The sequence below is a fragment of the Heloderma suspectum genome, chromosome 2 (assembly GCF_057233095.1).
Source record: "Heloderma suspectum isolate Gila_16-S chromosome 2, 16-S_ref, whole genome shotgun sequence".
NCBI classification, from domain to species: Eukaryota; Metazoa; Chordata; class Lepidosauria; order Squamata; family Helodermatidae; genus Heloderma; species Heloderma suspectum.
Window position 1 is genome coordinate 16213957 of NC_139459.1, and position 20890 is coordinate 16234846.

The 20890-nt window shown below is 43.6% G+C and overlaps 1 protein-coding gene across 1 annotated transcript in view; it reads right to left on the reverse strand.

The window, feature by feature from the left end:
• SMAD7 (SMAD family member 7) overlaps positions 1–17889 on the reverse strand; it is a 53396-nt gene extending 35507 nt beyond the window's left edge. The window contains exons 1-3 of the mRNA XM_084832885.1: positions 16054–17889; positions 14217–14270; positions 4225–4299 (exon numbers count right to left, since the gene is read on the reverse strand). Coding sequence (XP_084689011.1) covers positions 4225–4299; positions 14217–14270; positions 16054–16768 — 844 coding nt within the window. The 5' untranslated portion in view covers positions 16769–17889. The remainder of the gene's footprint in view (positions 1–4224; positions 4300–14216; positions 14271–16053) is intronic.
• Positions 17890–20890: the final 3001 nt, after the last annotated feature.

The following is a 20890-nucleotide window of genomic DNA, read 5'->3' on the forward strand; positions in this document are numbered from 1 at the left end:
TGACTCCTCAGTTCGGTAAATCATTACCTTATGCCCCTCTAACTCCCACCAAATGGCTTTGGCCTGCTAAAAACCTTTTAAATCCCTAGCCTTAATAGCTACATAGCACTTGTTAGAAACTGACACTATGTTTTATTCCAGAGCCAGCAAGCTTCCCGTGTTGGACAACAGAAGATAACTCTGGAAGTCATGCCACATTTTAGTGAAATGGTGTGCAGATGGACAATCAAATGGCAAGTTACTGGATTAATGAAGGTTAAAAAAATCAGCCAGGCAGAACTCTTTAGAAGAGTCCATATAAGGGTCACTTCAACGCACTGCATTGGATTCAGAGTTAGTTATGCTTAGAGTACACCCACTGAAACCAATGAGACTTAACTTAGTCACGATCAGCTTAAGTCCCATTGCTTTCAATGGGTCTATTCTAAGCATGACTAAGTCTGGATCCAACCCATTATGATCTCAACAGATACATATTACAGACCCATGTGTACCTACTAAAATTGAGGCACATGTTAATGTCTTTTTCACACTGTATACACCAAAGAAACATGTTCCCAAGAGGAAGCGGGAATTGCCTTGCTGGATTAAACCAAGGGTCAATCTACTCCAACATTCTGTCATCCAGAGTGACAAGTCAGATGACTCTGAAAATTCACAAGCAAGGAAAAAATATGAAAGCTATCCCTTGTTGTTTGTCCCACTGCCACAGATTTGATATTCAGAGGTAACTGCCTCTGAACAAGGGAGTTCCATGTAGCTGTTATGACTAATCGCCACTGAACAGACTTGTTCTCCATGAGTTTGTCAAATGTCTTCTAAGCTAGTGGCCATCACCATGAATGATTGTGAATCATTATGGACCCATAAGCTCCATAAAGAATTCCGTAAGTTAATGATGTGTTACTTTTATTTCCTTTTCTGTGGGCAAAAAACGACTTGCTTCTGTCTGTGCTAAACCTACTATGTTTGCTCTAATGTTTATAACTTTGGTCTTCAAATCATCTTCAATGTACACCTTTTAAAAGTGTGATGTGTGAAGTGGCCCTTATTTTACTCCAGAGCTGAAGGCTTGTCCTGTATTGAACAATAGTGTTAGCTTCCAAATTGTTCTCCTGCTATCAGTGAAAGGTCTGCCGGTGAATCTTCATATCTCAAGGTGCCAGGCTGATAACTTTTAGAAGTCATCTCATAGTCTATTGTGGTAAGGTGAGAAGGCAATGCACGTATCTTTAAAAAAATGCATGGAAGTGAAGACGGAAGAGGGAAGAGTTTGTGTACTTTCTGTGAACCATCCCCTGTTTAAACTTAAGATAAGTTATTACAACTTTTCCTTGCGGATAAACATAAAGCGTCCTAAATGCCCATTAAAAGCTCATTAAAAGTCCTGTTCAAATACACTCTCCAGCAACCTATCTCAAGCATGTAAAGAGAACAGAAAGTTAGCTTTGAAAAACTGCTAGAAATCCTGAGCACCATCCAACTGAAGGTAAGCTCTTTTAAGTCCGCATGTTTCCAATGGGTTAGAATTAAGCATGTACTAAAATCTCGGCCACTGAAATCAATGGGACTTCAAAAACACTTAATTGTGACCATATAGTACTTCCCTGTTTCATTTTTGCTTTCTGACTGTAGTCTCTCCAGTTAGGGAATGTTTAGATGTTTGCAATGGGGTTAATAACAATCAGGCAAAATTCAAAACAAATGCTCCTTCGTGTGGTGATATTCAGCTTTTGTTTCAGAGCTTATGTAGCTCACCATTTCCTTTGTGAGTGGAAAACACTCCCCTCCCCTCATTAAACTAAATATCTATGAAGTGTGCAGTAAAAATAATTTAAGTTTTTAAAAGATTCCCTTTTTATTAGGGGGATGTTACTTTTTGATATTCTAAAGCTCCAAAACTCACCCAAAAACAACAACACACCAGAAGTATTGGATCTGCTTCAAGGAGGGTCTGAGTGCTGAACACAGTGACAAAAACCCTGAGTGAAAGCACCTTTTACTAATTCTTTCTGTGTTACCTAGAGAGCCCCTTAAGAAAGCATTCCACCACCAGGCAATGTTATTTCCTGCAGCCCCAAGCCTCCACCCCTCCCTCTTTCCCTCCCTTTCAGCAGCAGACCAGACAGACCAAGATGCTATCAATACACAAACCTTTCAAAAAGAGGCTCCCTTTAAAAGCTAGTACTTCCTTTGCTTATTTCATGTGGTATCCTGCGGAACTCAACCCCACCCTCTTGCATACTTCAATGTTTTCTCCTTCTTTAAATCACCTAACATCCTTATTGTATTCTTCTGATTCTTCCTTTTCATTTTGAAGCTTTGACACTTTTGTTTCTTCCATAAGGTCAGCTTTCCAATAAGGCCAGCTTGGCAATTACAACTTGCTTTAAAAAAAAAAAAAAAAAAAGGCCAGCCTTAACTGGCCCTCCCCTCCTTCTGCTCATTTGATTAATTCTCATTAGGGCCCTTTGAACAAACAGAATACTCCCCTCTCAAATAACACAGGCAGGGTATATATTACACTAAAAGGAAAGCAAACAAGGCTCACTTAAATACAGTCATGCTGAATGCAATTCCTGGAGAGAAACACACACTTATGCATACCTAGAGGAAGAGAGCCTACATATTTCTGACATACCAGTCGTAGGCTAATGAATGGAGTACAACTATTCCACAAACCCTAAATCAAGCCAGGACACCTTGGCAAAGGAAAATTATCTTCCAAGAGGTATACGAGTCCAGACAGGTATTTTTTGGCATTCGTAAAAAACATTTAGGGGCTGCACTAGGCATCTCAAGAGGCAGAGTCTCATAAGTAAAAGGAAGGAAGCACAAGACAGCTTTTTAAAAAAGGGCCACCTCCTATAAGAGTTAAAGGCTGGGCTGCGAAAATCTGATTGGATTTAAGCACCCTAACTGTGCACAAAATTGCAGCCATAAACATTACAAGCTAGTTAGAACTCAAAGGGATCTTGGGAAACAACAGCTCTCCAAACCAGACCCTTTATACTTTCTTCCAGTTAGGTCTCAAGAGGTACTTTTTCAAGTCCCCTTCAGAGACCTGGCCATATCCAGGCCCACACACATAAATAAAGTTCTGAGCCACCAAAATGTCTTACACCCCACCTTAATCACTGAAAGCCAGCCTGAACTTGCAACCTTGCAAAAAGCAGGAGTCTGCTCTGGCACACCCATACAGTGGACAGTATATAATTTAGCTCTCTGTACGTAAATCATTTAAGCAGACAGTGCCCTCAGCTAACTCCTGTGCTGTAACTGCCAGTCTACCAGCAGTCCTTGTCTAGGATCACAACCAGTTTTTAACAATGGTGGATGGATATGGGCTTGTTAGACCACAAAGGTAGTGCAAATGAAAGATGGCCTGCTTCTTACTGCCACTCTTCCTAGGACCATAAAACATTGTGGGTAAAATACTACAGCATCACACAAAACTGCTGGATGGCAGTGATCTGAGAAGGGACAGGCCACATCATTTAAAATAAATGACTTGGATTCCTGCATTGAGCAGGGGGTTGGACTCAATGGTCTTATAGGCCCCTTCCAACCCTACTATTCTATGATTCTATGAAAACATATTATGTGTGTTGTCCCAGAGGCATTCTGGCCACCAAGTTGCCAGCTAGCATCAGCAAAGTCCTACACACGTAATACTTGGTGGTAACCATAGCTTGGAAAATCCAAGTCAACTGTTCACCTGGACTCCTAAGAGTAGAATATCAATACAGTCCTGCACACGGTGGGTGCCTACGATCTGGTGTCAGACTAGTAGAAGTCTAAAATAGTTGTTACCAGCCCTGGTTGTAACATTCTATGGAATGGCAACTGAGGTTTCAGACAACTATCAAAGCAGAAATTAAGCTGATTCAAGGCATCTTGACAAGTTATGGATTCCTTCCACCACCATCTAGTACCTGGCAACAAGTGGAGGTCCATCGTCTGTTGGACATCTTCAGACAACAGAGTTCCTTAGGGTTCCCAACATTTGTGAATGCAAAGGTTCTCATTCTTGGGTGTTGGTTGGATCTGTGCCACTAATTAACAGAGGCACATTCACTTCCCCTGCTAGGATGCTACATTGTTGCAAATTATTCTGTTTGCCATTACAGTGACATACATCTACAGGACTGGAGGGTTAGCCTTTCTGAATATTTTTTTTTAAATGTACAACAACACAGGTACAAATGAAATCCTGTTTCTTACCTGAAAGCCCCCCAGGGGCCAGATAATTAGTTCCCCCTGTCTCAGTGGAGGAAGGCACAGAGTCTGGACAACTTGCTGCAACAAAAAAGGAAATGAATTAAGAAATAAGCATGACATACCATCTAAACACACACAGCTCACTGCAAACAATGTCTCCAGCCAAATGAAGCACATTCCACGGGGTTTAGTAGGAAGTTATTACTAATTGTCTGCACAGAGACAGTGCAATTCTTCATGATACATCCACCCTAACTCATCACCCATGTCTAGGCTCCACTGTGCCACTTAATCACATTAGTCAATGAGCACAAGATTATAGACTGGCTGGAATCATCTCCCCCACCCCACCCCCACCTTTCTTTTGTTGAGTTGGTTTTGGTTTCTCGCTAGTGGCTGGTTATTGAAATCCAACTTGCCATGCCTAAGCTGTAGATCAAGATCAGAAAGGATTTGAGCTGAGATAGCAAACTGACAATACGAAAAATAAGGAGAAGGGAAGGGGAAACTTACGATATCTTCCAAAAAAATTTTTATTGCTCCTATTTGCTTATTAGTTCAATATTTCTGGAGCCAGATTTCTAAACATAAATTGTCAACATGGCCTATGACTATACAAAGTTAGGACATGCAGTATTAACAACATGACCATACAAGCATGAAGATGGATACGCACTTTACAGCCATCCCCTCTCCACCCACCCCTAGAAGTTGTTTTCCAAGAACTCACTCTTAAACAGATAGGGAAAGAACACGTGTTACGTGTGCGTATGAGACTGTGTAATCTCATTTTATCAGAGTCAAGTATAACCCTGAACAGGAATATACAGTTTAACAGGATACACTTAATCAAACTGAAAACAATGGGGCAGACAGGAAATTGAGTTACTTGTGAAATACTGTATACTATACACTTTCTAAATGTACAGTGTTTTCTGTGTTTTAAGGAAATAGCTTTTAAAAAAAGAATCAGGTTTTTTTTAATGAGACATGTATGTTTTTTTATCTTGCTGTACTTCAAATGCTTCATCTTGAGATTGCCTTTTACCAAGGACCTACTTCTCACTGAGTCTGGGCTGTATCACTTCAGAATTGGGGGGGGGGTGATATTAAGTAGATAATAATGACCATGTTCACACATAACTCTAAGCCAGAGTTACAGAAAATCCTGGCTTAACGTTCACAAGCTCTCCCACTTGGCTCCTCCTGCCAGCTTGAATGGCAAAACTAAGAACTCACCAACAAGAACAAGCTTAGCGTTATGTCTGAAGCAGGATTCTGAAGCAGGCTTCTGCAACAAGCTGGAATCGCAAACCAGGGTTTGTTCTTGGTTTATGATTCCTGGCTTCTTTGGGGGTAACAAACCAGGATCCAGGTTTGGATACAATGGTAAGCTTTTTCTTGCTATGGAGTTCCTGGTTTGTTTTACACTCCCACTGGCAGGAGCCAAGCAGGAGAGACTGGGCAGCACTGCTCGTGAACAATATGCCAGGATTTTCTGGAATTTTGGCTTAAGTCTTTTGTGTGAACATGCCCACAGTGTGCTTAAGGTATGGGGGGACCTATGATATGCTCTCACCTTCACATTGTACAGTTTCCAGCCCTATGTCAAAAAGGAACATCTGTCGATTTATAAACTGTGTGGCTAAGCAGAAGCAAAGTAGGTCCAGTTTCTCCCATTCTGATACTTCAAGCCTAGCAATTTGGAGTCGCCTGATTTAGTACTGTGGGTCATGCTGCTAACAGAGCCCTGAGATACCCCTTCCAGTACCAGAGACCGAATTGCTGTGTGTGAACCCCTAGGGAACAAGGGAAGGAAGAGGATTTCCAAAGTTAAAGCAGGAGGAAGACATAGAGGCCAGAGATGTGAATAAAGGCATTCGATAACAGCGTATCCACAAAACCATGCTCTTTTAACCTAGACTGACTAAAATTAAACAAATACCAATACCTGACCCAGTTCTTCTACGCACTAAAATGTATTATTATAATAATCATTCTGCTCTACAGCAGTCTTTCGAAGATAGTGGTATAGTGGACAGTATGTTGAACTTGGACCAGGGAGAACAGGGATCAGAGCCCTGCTTAGCCAGGAAGCAAACTGGGCAATCATGGGTCAGTCAGTCATCCATTTTCAGCCTAACCTACTTCACAGGGCTGCTGGAAAGATAAAATGGGACTGTTACGTACATCACCCTTGGATAAATGGAAGGGCAGGATGCAAATGTGATAGATAAATAAAAAGACAGACAACAATCTATAGCACAAATTGTGCAAACAACAAGATAGTGAAGAGGTAACTAGTAGTTTGTGTAAAGTAACTCTATTATGTAGTATTCAGTTAAAGATTCAGCCTTCCCCAACCTGGTGCTCTTCAGATGTGTTGAAGTTGTAGTCTATCACATCTGGAGGGCACAAGGTTGGGGAAGGTGGTCTAGATAGTGCCAAACAACATAATTCCTTCTAAATGGATTACTGTTCACAAATACGAACTTGTCTTGATTTGGCCTTTTTTATGTCAGCTGCATTCTAAGCAGAGCTACCTTCCTCTCCCAGTGAACTATTTTGAGGTAATTTTGGTTCTGTTCTTCAAAGGCTTCCACAGACTTGAAATACTGAGGACCCCATTTTCCTACTCTGGAGTTCAGGTAGTTCCACTACCATGTGAATTCATGAATAAGAAACCCTGCTCCCATTTATTCTCAGTGAGACAGCCAATACCGAAGACAAAATTACTGTTTGAATCAGTAGCTCCAAAAAGTGATGGTCTTTTATTTATTTCTGCCTTCAAAGTCAAATTCATGGCTCAAGTACCACATAACAGATTCATTTTGATTTTCCTTGGTGCATGTACCTGTGCACATATACCTTTTACAAATGTTGTCTCCCTGGCATGCATATGCTACATTTTTTACTTGTACACATTTTTAAAAGTAATGCGTGTACTGATCCAGAAATCCTTGGACAGCACCATCTTCCAAAAACTCAGGGCTAGTTCACATGATCACTGCAACATCAAGTGATGGCTTGCATGTGTGAATGGTCCATCACAGGACGTAACAATACAACAGAGCTTTCATATCACTTCATGTACTGTGCTTTTTGTTGGGGCTAGTCCACATATCTAGCAGCCAGCCATTCAACTCTTTGAGTAATCAAGTGCAGAAAAAAAAATCAAATGACATATCTGTGTGCACGTGAACCTCCTCAGGTTTCACACACCAGATTCCGACAGGGAGCCCTATACCATCATCTCATAGCTCCAACTCTTCCTCTCCCCCACCCCGAAAACCCCCTACTGACATGAACACTTCTACTCTCTTGATAGCCATGCACACCATTGCTGATTCACTTCTTTGCTTCACCTAACCTCTCTGTAAAACTTGCCTAACAGTACACATTTGCATATCTTATTAGGTTGATCTAAGGTTCTCTAAATTCTTATGTATAAAGGCTCTGGGAGGCCTCCATCAGGAACCTCATTTCACAAGCATGTCCGATTCAAATCAACTGCACAGGATCCAAGCATGCTGGTGTGGCAAATGCAGTTCCTGATGTCAAGGTGGCCATGTGAAGAGCAGGGCTGGAAAAAGATTTCAAATTCCTGAGCACCAATTTGGGTTTGAGGTGCTTAGAATTTTTCCAGCCCTGTCGAAGTCCCATGTAGTTCCCCCGCAAGTCAGGTGTCTAAACAATTCCCTAGATTTTGTGTGGCCACATCCAGTATTATTTAGACTTCGCTAACCCAATGGGTTTGGTTTCCATTTACAACTGGGTGGTTTAGGTCTGGCCCTCCAGTGCTGGATCATAAAATTTTAATATTTTTGTTACTGCCACGATGAGTAACAGCAAAGGTGATGGTTCAAGTTTACTGAGATGGCTAGATAGCATCACCGATGCAATGAATATGAACTTCAGCACACTCCGGGAGAGAGCGGAGGACAGGAAGGCCTGGCGTTCTATGGTCCATGGGGTCACGAAGAGTCGGACACGACTGAACGACTGAACAACAACAAACATTATCCCACATTACAGCCCACAACTGCTAATATTTAACTTTCCTAACTAAATGTATTGCCCCTCTCAAGAGACCACAAGCAGCCATCTTGATCAGCACCCTGTCCACAAAGACCTCACAAAACAGGTCAAACTGCCATTTAAAATATTTTCGACATACAAAAAAGTTCAGCAAGTCCAGTTTCTCACACCATGACACTGCACCGACCCAACGTATTCCTTCCCTTGCCTATGGGGGACTGACTTTACCCTGCATCAGATGGGCCCAAGGAAGAGCCATATTGCCTGTAGCACTATGGTAAGAGAAACCAGACCTGTCAAATATCTCCTTACACAGGAAAAACATACTGGGGTGGGTAAAGGGGAAAAAGGAATCCACAGCCTTTAGGCAGAGGGCAACAGGTAACCTATATATTATTTGCATGCCCATGAAAGACAATTAAGTCACAGCTGGTTGGCATGTATTATTCTGTGATGTTCCCTTTTTAGAATTGCTAATCTCAAGTGTGAAAAGAACACTGCTGAACTGAGCTTTTGAAAATGTAGATGTTGAATTCTTTTACCTTGCCTTCTTGTTTCTGAGCCTCCAGCACATAACTTCAAACTTCTTTCCATATCATTGTGAGCTCAAAACTTACTCTTTAAAAAAAATGAATGCTAGGATGGGTCAGCAAACTTACCTAGTATCTCTGGCACCTTTAGAAACATGTTTCCTATTTGACTGCCATCCATCTATGGCGGCCTTCCCTAGCTTCAACTCCCAACAGCCCCATCTAGCATGGGCAATGGCCAGGAATACTATGAGTTGTAGCCCAAAACATCTGAAGGGCACCAGGTTGGGGAAAGCTGATCTAAGGCAACAATCAACATTTTCCTTATATTGGCTAATATAACCAAAAGAGAAGCATCTACCCTCCTTTATGAACTGATGAAGAATACTGTGCAGCTCCAAAACATGGCTAGTTCTACACCAACCACAATTGGCCCAACTGAACAAAGTACAGAAAGGCTTGAAATTTCACCAGGATTCTCTCATCCACCAAGTCTCAAGCAAACAATGTTCAGCAACAAACCTTGAGGTTAAGGAATGTGGGGAAACTTACATTCACAGCAGAAACATACAAATGTTATACAGACACTGTATATCACTCACTCACTCACTCTCTCCTCACAATGGCCTTGATTAAACAGGAAGTTAAATAGGAGTCAGAGGTTGTAATAACCACCTGCAATGACAGACTTATGGGATATTTTTGTCTCTGTAGTTGCACGTGCTACAATATTCAGAGTTCAACTGCCAAATGGACTTCAAGAAGGGGAGGGGGGCTTTGGGTTGAGCAACTGAGGTCTTCTTTTTTCACATTTCCGACTGGCTCCATTAATCACTTCCCATTGGCCGATACAGAGAACTTTCCCTTTCAAAATGGCACATTCAAGTTCTGTGGCTTTCTCTGTTTACACACAGTTTTGCTACCTTATGTCAACACTTGCTAATGAATAAATATATCACTCCACCGACTGAGAATGAGGCCCTGGCAACAGCAGACTGGATGTTTAAACTTCTGCTAATAGATTTATCCTAGCATCTTTGCCGGAAACCAAATGACAGACCCTTAACCATTCTTTCCAACAGCTCTACTGCTGCCAGCTATTCACCACCCTTTCCAGAATCCTTTCGGTCTGTGCAACAGAGGCAGCAATTAGTAATAAACAAACAAACAAACAAAAACCTTAAAAAAAGAAAAATCTGACACCCCAATCCTAACCACTTTACTTGGAGGTAAGTCCCCCTGGCTTTAGAAGAACATTTGTCCAAGCTGGTGTGTTTAGGGTGGCACTTCCTTGGGAGTAAGCCTGACTGAACTCGGAGGGGGGGGTGTTACTTTACAGCAAATAAGCACAGGATTACGCAATGCGACTCTGAAGGTTCCAGACAAGTAACCCTTACTCAGCATTTAGATTGCACACTTGAATGGGACTGACCCATCCATTGGCCAGGGGACCAAGGGGCACTGGGAGAACGCGGAAGGACATCGTGTCAAGGAGAAGAGCAGCCTGGCCCCATCCATCAGCCAGGGAAGGAGAAGCTGCAGGAAGCTTGGTTCTCACTCACTGCCGGAAAGAATACTCTGGTCCAGTTGCCCTTGGACTGCAGAAGTGAGGAGAAGCAGATAGGCAGACTTCAAGTTTACAGGATCTACTTTGGTTCCCCCCTCCCCTAGAATCCACCAAGTGGAGCCAAGTGTAAAATAGTGGTTCAGAAAGAAAGGCAGACACACACTTAGAATTATGGAACAAGGCACCTCTGAGCTGAATCTCAGGCCAGGATTTATTTATTTTTTCAGATCACAATCCTTTCACATGAAAAGCCATTCCTGGTCCCCACTCCACCCCCACCAGTTTTCTTCATTTTAGCAGCCTAATTAGCAGTGGGGGAAGGAGTTGCTGCTGTTGGTATAAACACTAGGGAGTCAGAAATCCTTGGTGATCTACTGCAAATCACCCAGAGATCTACCAGCACCTCCCGATATACCTTCCCTCCATCCCTCTATCCAAGCCAAGACCAACAGCAAGGGGAGTTTGTTCAGGAATCATCAAACTGATTTAGCTCCTCTACTGTTCCCTTCCACTCTCCTTCCCTTGTGTGTCTGTTCTGTTTTACTTTGTAAGCCTGAGGCAGAGCCTCTCCCTCATAATTTTACTGATATGAGCTGGAGAAAATATTGATCTGAAAAGCCAGATAAATAAGTAGTGTTCCCTCTTGATAAACAGGGAAACTGAGGATGAAAGATAGTGACTTGCCCAGGGCTACTCAGTAATCAGAATACAGGTCTCTCAAATTCAAGTCCACTAGAATTCGCTACCACAAGATGTAATTATGGCCACCAATTTGGATGGCCTTAAAACGGGATTAGACAAATTCATGGATGATAAGGCTATCAATGGCTATTAGCCCTGATGGCTATATGCTACCTCCAATATCAGAGGCAGTATGCCTATGAACACCAGTTGCTGGGGAAAACAAGTGGGAGGGTGCTACTCATATCCTACTTGTGGGTTTCCCACAGGCAGCTGGTTAGCCACTGTGGGAACAGAATGCTCGACCTGATGGGCCTTTGCTCTGATCCAGCAAAGCTCTTCATATATTCTTAATGTGCCATCTATTACAGCAAAGCACTTAACTGAAAAAACTAGCAAAGGTATCATCATCAGGTGACACTGTATGCGTAGGAAGAGTCTGTGGGATTCCTATCAGTACATGTCAACACCAGGGCTTGTGGGCAAGTGCTTTCCTTTTTCTCACAGAAATTAATGGAACCCATTCAATTACATGAGAGAAAATAAAGGAGTGCCTCTGAGGATGCCATTGAGGTGGGGGTAAAACCTGCTCTTTGCCTCTGAGTGACCTCAGCCATCAAGAAAAGCTCCTGCTCCTTATGTAATCCCATCCTGGGATCTGTTTCTTGGTCACACTAAGATGTGAAAAAATGTAAGGAACTTGCTATTCCAGATATTTTCACATCTAGGACCTCCTTGGAGTAATTTCTAGAGGGGCAACCACGTTAGTCTGTTGCAGCAAGAAACATACAAAGAGACTTGTGGCACCTTAAAGACTAACCAATTTATTCTGGCATAAGTTTTCATGGACACTGTCCACTTCTTTAGACTTCATGCATCTGATGAAGTGGACAGTGCCCACGAAAGTTTATGCCAGGATTAGTTAGTCTTTAAGGTGCCACAGATCTCTTCGTTATCTTTGGAGTGGTGAATGTTTATCAGAAAAAAATACAGTATTACTTAATAAAGCAAGTCATAAATAGTATGTCACAAAGACTGTAAAACCATTACATTAATATTATCCAGTGTAAAGAGTATTTTACCCCTTGCAACTCCATTCACTTAATAGACAACTTGGCCTGCTTGCATAAGTCATAAACCTGTGTTATTCATATGTGTTACAGTGTGTGTGTGTGTGTGTGGGGGAGTCTTTTGAAAGCAAATGTAAGTAAGGTAACAGGCATCTCATGCGATGCAGTCCTAGGCATTTTTACTCAGAAGTAAGAAGAACCACTGTGTTCAGTTATGCTTCCTCCCTGAGGTGGATTACAGCCCAGGAGAGAGATAAACACCAGGAACACAAAATAAGTTACACAGCACAAGGGTAACAGACATGGGGGGCTTACAGCTGCACCCCAATTTCTTAAATTACTTGAACAAGTTATTATTGATTACAATAATACTTGACATTTGTATTGCGTTTTCAAGTGGTCAAAGTGCTCCGCATGCATTACCTTGTTCTAACCCTTATAACAACCCTGTAAGGGAAGTCAGTATTTTTTGCCCCCATATTGCAGATAGGGGGACTGAGGCTGGGCGAGGCTGGATTGCTTAAGAGGCCTCCTAGTGAATTCATGGCAGAGGCAATATTCAAACCTGGGGCTTCCTGATTCATAGTTCAGTCTACACTACAGCAGATCTTATATAGCACTTTACAGAGGTCCCTACCTGCAAGGAGGTTAAAGCCTAAAGTGGTATCAAAGACTGGCTGAATTTTTGAAAAGAGAAGCAGTTACACTTTATGAACCTGAGGATTAACCATGTTTAAATTTGACAAACTAACCAGATTCAGGGAACTAAACAATTAACAATTGTTTGTTTGTTTGTTTGTTGGGGGGGGAGATAGGGGATGGGAGAGTTTAGTTGCTGCCTGAAGTTGGTCCTTTACAGAGAAGTCTATTTTTAAGCCATGCTAATTTACTGACTTGCCTGACATCAGGATATAATCAATAAAGACAACTGCTCTGCAATCTGTGTTTTGGGTTCATTAATCTTCAGGAGAGATATGAAGTGGCTTTGTGGAATTTTGTTTCCCTCCCCCTCCATTTCATCCACGTTTCCAATTTTCACTAAACCCTCGCTCTCTTCTCTCTTTTCCACAATGCCAGCCTATTTATCTAGCAGAGGGTGAGCCTGCTGCCAGCCAAAAGTTTATGCAGACAACCGCAACAGCGCTTGGTGCCAGTCTCGAACGGGCTTCTGCCCTGGCACGCTGCCACTCAATTACAACCAACAAGCATGCAGAGAGAACTGTGCTAAAAACATCTATGTGCTTCTTCCTAATTTTTCTTTATATTCTATTTGTGCCAAACTGTAGAGGATTATAAAAATAAATAAAATTAAATACCAAATAGAACATTTGAGGAAATCCACATTCCTTGAAATTCACTCATTCCATTATTCACCAATTAAATATAAATAGCTTTCCAGGGTTCCTTCTGCTGCTCCTATTAACATTATAGGCAAGATATTAGATTGATGCAAAGCCGTGTGTTTTCTATTTACAATGTAAATAGAATTTTACATCTTAACAGAACTGAAATTTGTTATTGTTTTTTAAAGGAAGAGGTTGGAAGATTTGGGCTGCAATCCCATGCATACGTAACTTGGATGTCCATTTCACTGAACTCAGTTGATCTTACTTCTGAGTACATATGTCCAGGAGCAGATGAAAATCACTTGTTTTGTCCATAGAGATCTCCTGGTTTTGGACTTATACATAAATATATTTACTTGTCAATCAGACTGGACGTAAGCTCTGTTGACTTAAAAGGAACTTATTATCAAGTAAGGAAGGCAGACTTACAAAATCAGATGCAGGATCTTGTAAAGTCTGATAGGTTTTAAGAACAAAGCCTAAAATCCCAGAGTCCACACTTATTCAGGAATAAGTCCCACTTATCTTAACTGGAATTGCTCACAATTAATTGCGTAGGAGTGTTACAAAAGCTGGCAGCAAATAAGAGCTGAAAAACTCGAATAAACCAGTGGAATAAATAACAATACTACTACTACTAATAAATACAAAAGAATAAGAAAGGGCAATGGCAATGCAGGACAGAAGAATTATTTCCCAGAAAAGCTCAGTTCTCAAATTTCTCATCCCAAAAACTTGGTTTGTTTAAATACAGCTTACTTACCAGTTGGTTTGAGAAAATCCATTGGGTATCTGGAGTAGGGTGGAGGAGGAGACTCTGAAATTAGAAAAATACAGAGAAAATAAAAGCAGAGCCATGAGAAGAGAGAGGGAGAAGAAAAAAGAAAAAGAAAAGATAGGAACTTATGATAACAGTGGCATTCTTGTAGCAAAACTGTTTGTCTTAGCTCTGGGGGTTGGAGGCAGGGCAAACCAGGCGGCGATTGCCTTGATATTTAACTGTCAGATAAACAAAGGGGCCGGCTGGCGCCAGTCTCTCGTGCTATCTGCTCCTCTGGCTGTCTCGACCGGGGCCTCTTTGGCTGGGCTGAACACTCCAGCTCTGGAAATCACCAACTGATCCCGGCTCCCTGATAATCCCAGGCTAGCTAGTTGCATGCACATTTAACATTTCGCAGAAAGACAGGGGAAGGGAAGAGGGGGAGAAAAGAGACAGAGGCACACAATTTAGACTCACATTTTCCTCCCACTTAAGCCCACTCCCCCGCCGCACCCCCCCCCCACGCTCCCAGTTCCTACAAAGCAGCCTGCACACTGGATGGTTTTCTTAATACACCAAACTATGCCAAAGTTTGCAAATGATTGCAATGTTTTCAGGGGAGGAGGATAGGAAAGGCGGAGGGGGGGGGGGAGTACAGCATTCAGCTTTTTAGACCAGGGAGGGGAGTCACTAAAGGGGCTTAAAACATACCAAAGCAGTTATCGTGCCCCCACCCCACCTCACAATACAGACTGTGAACTTCATTTTTTAAGAAGTTTCCACTGACAATTTTAAGCATGTTGTCCGAGATTCTTTCTTCCTCTCCCCCCTCCCAATTTGGAAACCAGAGGCATCTTGCCCGGAGGAGGGAAGCAAGCAAGATTGCAAACTGCTGCCTGGAAATTATGTGTTCTCTTTTATATTATAGAGGCGAAGGAGGGCTGAGTGGGGGGATATTGAGGACAACTAGCTAGCCAAGTGGTGGATTGCTTTTGCAAACCTCAGGCTGGCTGAAGATTTGTATATTAAAACAGAAGATCCGGGGACAGATTTTCCAAAACCCATCAGATGTCAAAATCCACACTGGGCAAACATGTATAATAGTCTGAGGAATGTTGACTGTCAGATCCTGGTACTTTAAAACAATGCCCTGGATTTTTTAAATTGTTTTGCAGAAAAGTATTCCAATATTACATTACAGGCTTCATTCGCTCCTCCAGTATTCACTTCCCTTACTTGCAGATCTACAGGAACTCAAAACGTACACACAAACACGCAGAGTTGAGCAGGTCTACAAAGTGAAGGGCTGCCCGATACTAATATCATACAAACTGCCCCCCCCCCCGCACGCCCTGACTTCTTTTTTAAAGCTAAATTTAAAACTGTCCCTGGCAATCTTTTTTTAATTGCATTTTTATTTACTTTTTTGTTTAAGAGAAACATACAGGCCTACATGGGAATACATCTCTGTTACACAAAAACAAGGCTTCTCTTGTTTCTGTGGCACGTCAAAACTTGGGACTTTATAGCAAAAATATGTAATTGACAGATTTGATGCCTTGCACTAGCGAAATTAAGTCCATGGCCTTAAGATGATTGGCCCCTTAAATCCAGAACATAACATTTCCCAATGGGACATAAATGATGGAAGTTCCCTGGTGGATGGTACTGCCTCCAAATCCACACCACCACGAAGAACCATCCCAAAGTGATGAAGAGGGCTTTGGAAGGCCTAACCTCCCCCCCCCCCATTTTCCTGACCGTGCAAAAACATGGATAAACACATATACACACATGCACGTGAACACTTCGATACATTACAAACCCAAGTTTTGCCTACCTAGTTCACAGAGCCTGCTGAGGTGGTAGGGGTTGCAGCAGACCAGGTCGGGGTGAGTTTTCCCATAGGATTCACAGCAACATAACCTCTTGACTTCCGAGCAATGCCTGAGATCGGGCCACCGAAAGACTTTACACAGGAGCAGAGGGAGGGAGTACCAATGCTGGCCCAGCTTGGAGTCCACCTTGCTAGGCAACAGGAGGCAGGAGGTCCTGGTGCCTCCCCGGGACTCGACGGCTTGCAGGAGGCCCTCCAAGTGCTTCTCCTTCAGCCTCTTCAGCACCGAGTGGGTCAGCGCTTTCAATTCAGCCTCCGATCCGACGTGTGCCTTGGCGAGTTTCCCCGACTTGCCCATGCAGCAGCCCCGGCTGCCTCCTCCTCCTCCTCCGCCGCCGCCGCCGGTCCCATGCGCCCGGCTGTCCGCGGCTCCTTCTCCAAGCTCGCCGCCTTCCTCCTCCCCGCCGGGCGCACGGCTCCGCCAGAGTCTTCGGACAAGCACCGATCGTTTGGTCCTGAACATGCGGGACGAGAAGAAGGTTCCCCGGCTAAAAAACGGGCATGTCGTCCGCAACTCATGAAGAATCCGGGATCCGAGTCCAGGCAGCCAGTATAAGCAGCCTGAAATGATTGGGATGAAGTGGGAACAGAGGACGAAAGGTGGCGGCGGCCGCGCTGCTGTTGGCGGTGGAGAAGCAGCCAAAGCGATCTCAAGCATACGCCAGTCTCTGAAAAGGCTCGGGCTTAATTCCCCCTTCGTCTCTCCTTCTCTCTTCGCCCTCTGCAAAAATCCTTCTAAATCCACCGGGGGGGGGGGGGGAGGATCCCTACAGTTTATTTAAAGGAAGTGAGTCGGCTTTCTCCCCCCCCCCCGGGAAAAAACCAGAAAAACCAGTGGAGCAAAGGAGGGAGGGAAAAAAGGGTGTCAGGATGTCCCCCCCACAAAAAAACCCGACTGGATGTGGAAATATTTTCGGGGGGGGGGGTTCAGACAGAAGCAAACTATCAGGTAGCGTGTGACAGTGAGGTTTTTTCCCCTCTTAACCCCCCCCCCCCAATATTGCAGAAGCCCAAAGGCACAATCCCTGATCAAAAGTAGGGGCTAAATCCAGCCAAAAGGAAGGTTGAGACGCGGGGGAGGGTAAAATTGTATTTAGAAAGGCGATGGGGAGGTCGAGCCACACGCACAAAATTGTTGAGAAGAATTTGGATTTGGACGTTTTGCAGGAACGAAAAAAAATCTGTGATCAAGGAAGAAAAGAAATCCACAGTAATAACAGAAATGTATCCAAAGATCCCCTTCTAAAAGCCCGCTCCTTTCCGTCCTGATCAGGTTTTGTGTGCTTGCTTGCTTCTTCTCAGGGGAGAAAGCATTGCACGAACAGATCTCTGTGTCTCCGGCGCAGCCAGCAGCACCTCGATCCGGTTGCTCCCAGAAGGCGTCTGTCTCGCCCTTCCTCAAGCGCTTTGATCTTTCTGCTGCTGCTCCTAGACGGCCTCCTGGCTGCTCGCTGGGTTCCTTTTCCCAGACGGAGAGTTTCCGAGACGCAAAACCAAAGTTCTCGCCTTCACGATCTCTCCACCCTGCGCCCTTTCGAAACCCCCCTTTTTCTGGTTCTGGGAGGGGGCGGGAGATAGGAAAGGAGGGGAGGGGAAAAAAAGAACGACGAGGACAGTAATAATTAAAAAAAAAAAGCAGTGAGAAGTGACCGAGGATGATCTTTTAATGACAGGCGCTGGAGCTGCCGCCAGCCCCTCCGTCTCCCGAGCAATGCAGTTCTCAGCTCCTTCCTCCGGCGGCTGTGCGTGCAGTTCGCCGTCCTCCAGCTTCTGCGCCTCCCCCTTCCCGTTTCTGCATCGCTTCTTTCCACACACACACCGCAGAAAGGGAGAAGGAGGGCCGGGGGGGGGGGGAATCCACCCAGCTCCTTTCGCCGGGCCTTTTTTGTTTGGATTTGTTTTTGCTTTGCTTGCCTTCCCTCCCTTCCTTTTTCCGCTCCCTTCTTCCTTTCCCAGCGCAGAAGGAGAGGTTGCTCGCCTTCTCCCCCTCTCTCCACCTTCGTTCTTTCTTCCTTGCGGAGCGGAGCACGGATCTCCTAGGCTGCCGGGGGAGGTTTTAGTCTTTCTTTTTAGTGTTGTTGTTTTTTAAGTACAAAAATATCAGAGGGGGCGAGTGCGCAACGAGGAGGGACGGGGGTCCCCCAGCAGAGCCCCGGCGCGCCTCTGCCGCCTGGCTGTGGGGGTCTCGGGGCTGCTCTCGCCTCTGGTCCCTCCTCTCCAGCGAGCCGGCCAGCCCGGGCCAACCTCCGTCCCCCCCTCCCCGCGCCCCCCCTCCCGTTCCCTCGCCTGCTGCCTCGGTGGCTTCCAGACTGCGCAGCAGCGCTGCCCTGCCCAGCCCCCCCCCCCGCGTCTTTTATCACGTGGGCGTCTAGACACCCTGTCGCTTTTTTATTTAAAAAAAAAACACAGCGATTGTATTGCGCAAGGAAGGCATCGGGTTTCTGAAAGCATTTTTTTTCTTTAATTCCTGAAGTCTGGAGAGGGGAAGCGGGGGGGGGGGAGAGGAGGGAAGGAATAAAGCTTAAAAGGTTTTCAGGAAGTCTCCAGGAATAATAATAATAATAATAATAATGGAAATAATATATTTTAAAAATAGGATGGTCCTCAAACATTGGCCGTTGGACACTGTACAATTATTAGTAGTATAATTTGACAATGGAAAAATGCTAATTAAAATTATGTGTGTAGTCATACTTAAATAGATGAGGCTGCAGTCCGCACCAAACCAAGCTGCTGTTATTACTACCACGAGTACTGGGATTGCTGCTGCTGCTACTTTATGTATTTGGCACCATCAATATAACCTGGTGCATTATAGGATGTCCTAAGGAAAAGACAGGTCCTTATACTGCCCCCCCCCCACACACACACACACACACAGGCAAGCGTTGACATGCTACGTCTGAAAGCTCCTGTTGCATAAGCATAAGTGATGTATCTCCCAGTTCTAGTATGCGCTCTTACTGAGAAGCAAGGCCCTCTGTGTTCAGTGTGGGCAGTCCACGGGCAGAGGGCGGGAGGGCAGGCAAATGGGAACAGTAGCATAATACTTGTAGGAGGACCAACTAAAAATGTCACAGAAGAATTTATTCATTTATTTATTACATTTCTGTACCACCCAATAGCCAAAGTACTCTGGATGGTTGACAAAACCAAACATAAAACCATAAAATACAATGATATAGCAAAACAATATAAAATTGTAAGTTTAAAATAGAATAAAATCAGAATGGGAACCAAGATAAAAGCCAGTAGCAGTGCAAGCATCTAAAAGAGCACTAACACAATTTTTTAAAAAGCACCTTTTGAGTTCATCAGAACTCTTCTTCAGGCTGGATGATAAATTCCAGGGGACTTTCTCCTGGTTAAGGGCGCATAGGATTGCAGCTTAAAACATTAACCTGTAAGCGAGGAAATCTCTAGTTCAGACTAATTTCTCCCAGTAGCCCACTAAGAATGCAAGCTGCTATACCAGGAATGGGCAACTTGTGGCCCTCCAGATGTTGGACTACAACTCCCATCAGCCCTAGCCAGCATAACCTATGGGATTGATGATGGGAGTTGTAGTCCAACCATATCTGGAGGTGCCCACCCCATGCTATACTTTCAGCTTCAGCTCCTCTGTCTGCAAAATCAGAATAATAATCTACTTTAAAATATTGCATGTGAAATGCTCCAGTCTAAAGTGCTAAGTACTATTATTAAATATATATTCCAGGGGATGGCCATGTTAGTCTTTTGCAGGAAAAATAACAGAGAGCCTTGTGGCACCTCAAAGTCTAATACATTTATTCCAGCATATGCTTTCATGGACTATAGCCCACTTCATCAGATGTATGGAGTATTATGGAGAGTATGGGGCAGGAGAGAGAGAATTGTAAAGAGTGAAGTCAGAAGGGAATTACATGCAGAAAGTATGGACAATGATAATCACTCTATTAACAGTGAAGTTGCTGCAGTTGTTACAATGCAGTTGCTGATGATACAAACATCCTGCCAGAATAAATTGTTAGTCTTTAAGGTGCCACAAGATTCTTTGTTATTATTAAATGAAGACACGGAGAGACAGACAAGAGAGGGAGAGGAGGGTAACCAGGGAAGAATATGTACAAGTGCTGTTGCAGATAGCTAGAGTATGTTTCAGAAACTTTCCAGTCCTTTTGATTTCAGTGAGGGACTTATGCATTTGCTCAGATCTCTTCCACTGAAATCAGTTGGACTTTGAGACAATCCTAAATGCAATAGGATTTACTTCTGAGTAGACATATACAAGATTGCCTTGTATGTTGTTTAACAGTCTGAATAGTTTCTAAATTTTTGTCCCTGAGTAATGCTAGAGGTTTCCCATATAGCTTCAATGGGGCTTAAGGAAATTCAGGCTAAGTAGGCTCCAGTATTTTAGATAAGCATAAGATAAGTATACACAGAAAAGCTACTGAAAGAATGTGCATTTGGCACCACACATTCCACAGTTTGGAAACTGATGAACTCTACAATAGTCACACTGAAATTACCTGGGATATCTGACACCACTACAATTAGAGACAGGATGTTGAGTGAGGCACCGTAGAGCTACAATCCACACAGTTTCCTTGCAATATATAAACCTGTTGGTGCATTTTGCTCATATTTTGTGGGTTCGGCTAAACTGACATATCTGGGAGGGTCAAGAGCGCATTTTTCACTCGGCTTAGATTGGATAGTAACCCTGGGGAAAGGGTACTTTACCTTACAGCAGTTGCTTTGGCTCACTTGCAAAATTCATCTTGAACCAGTTGCT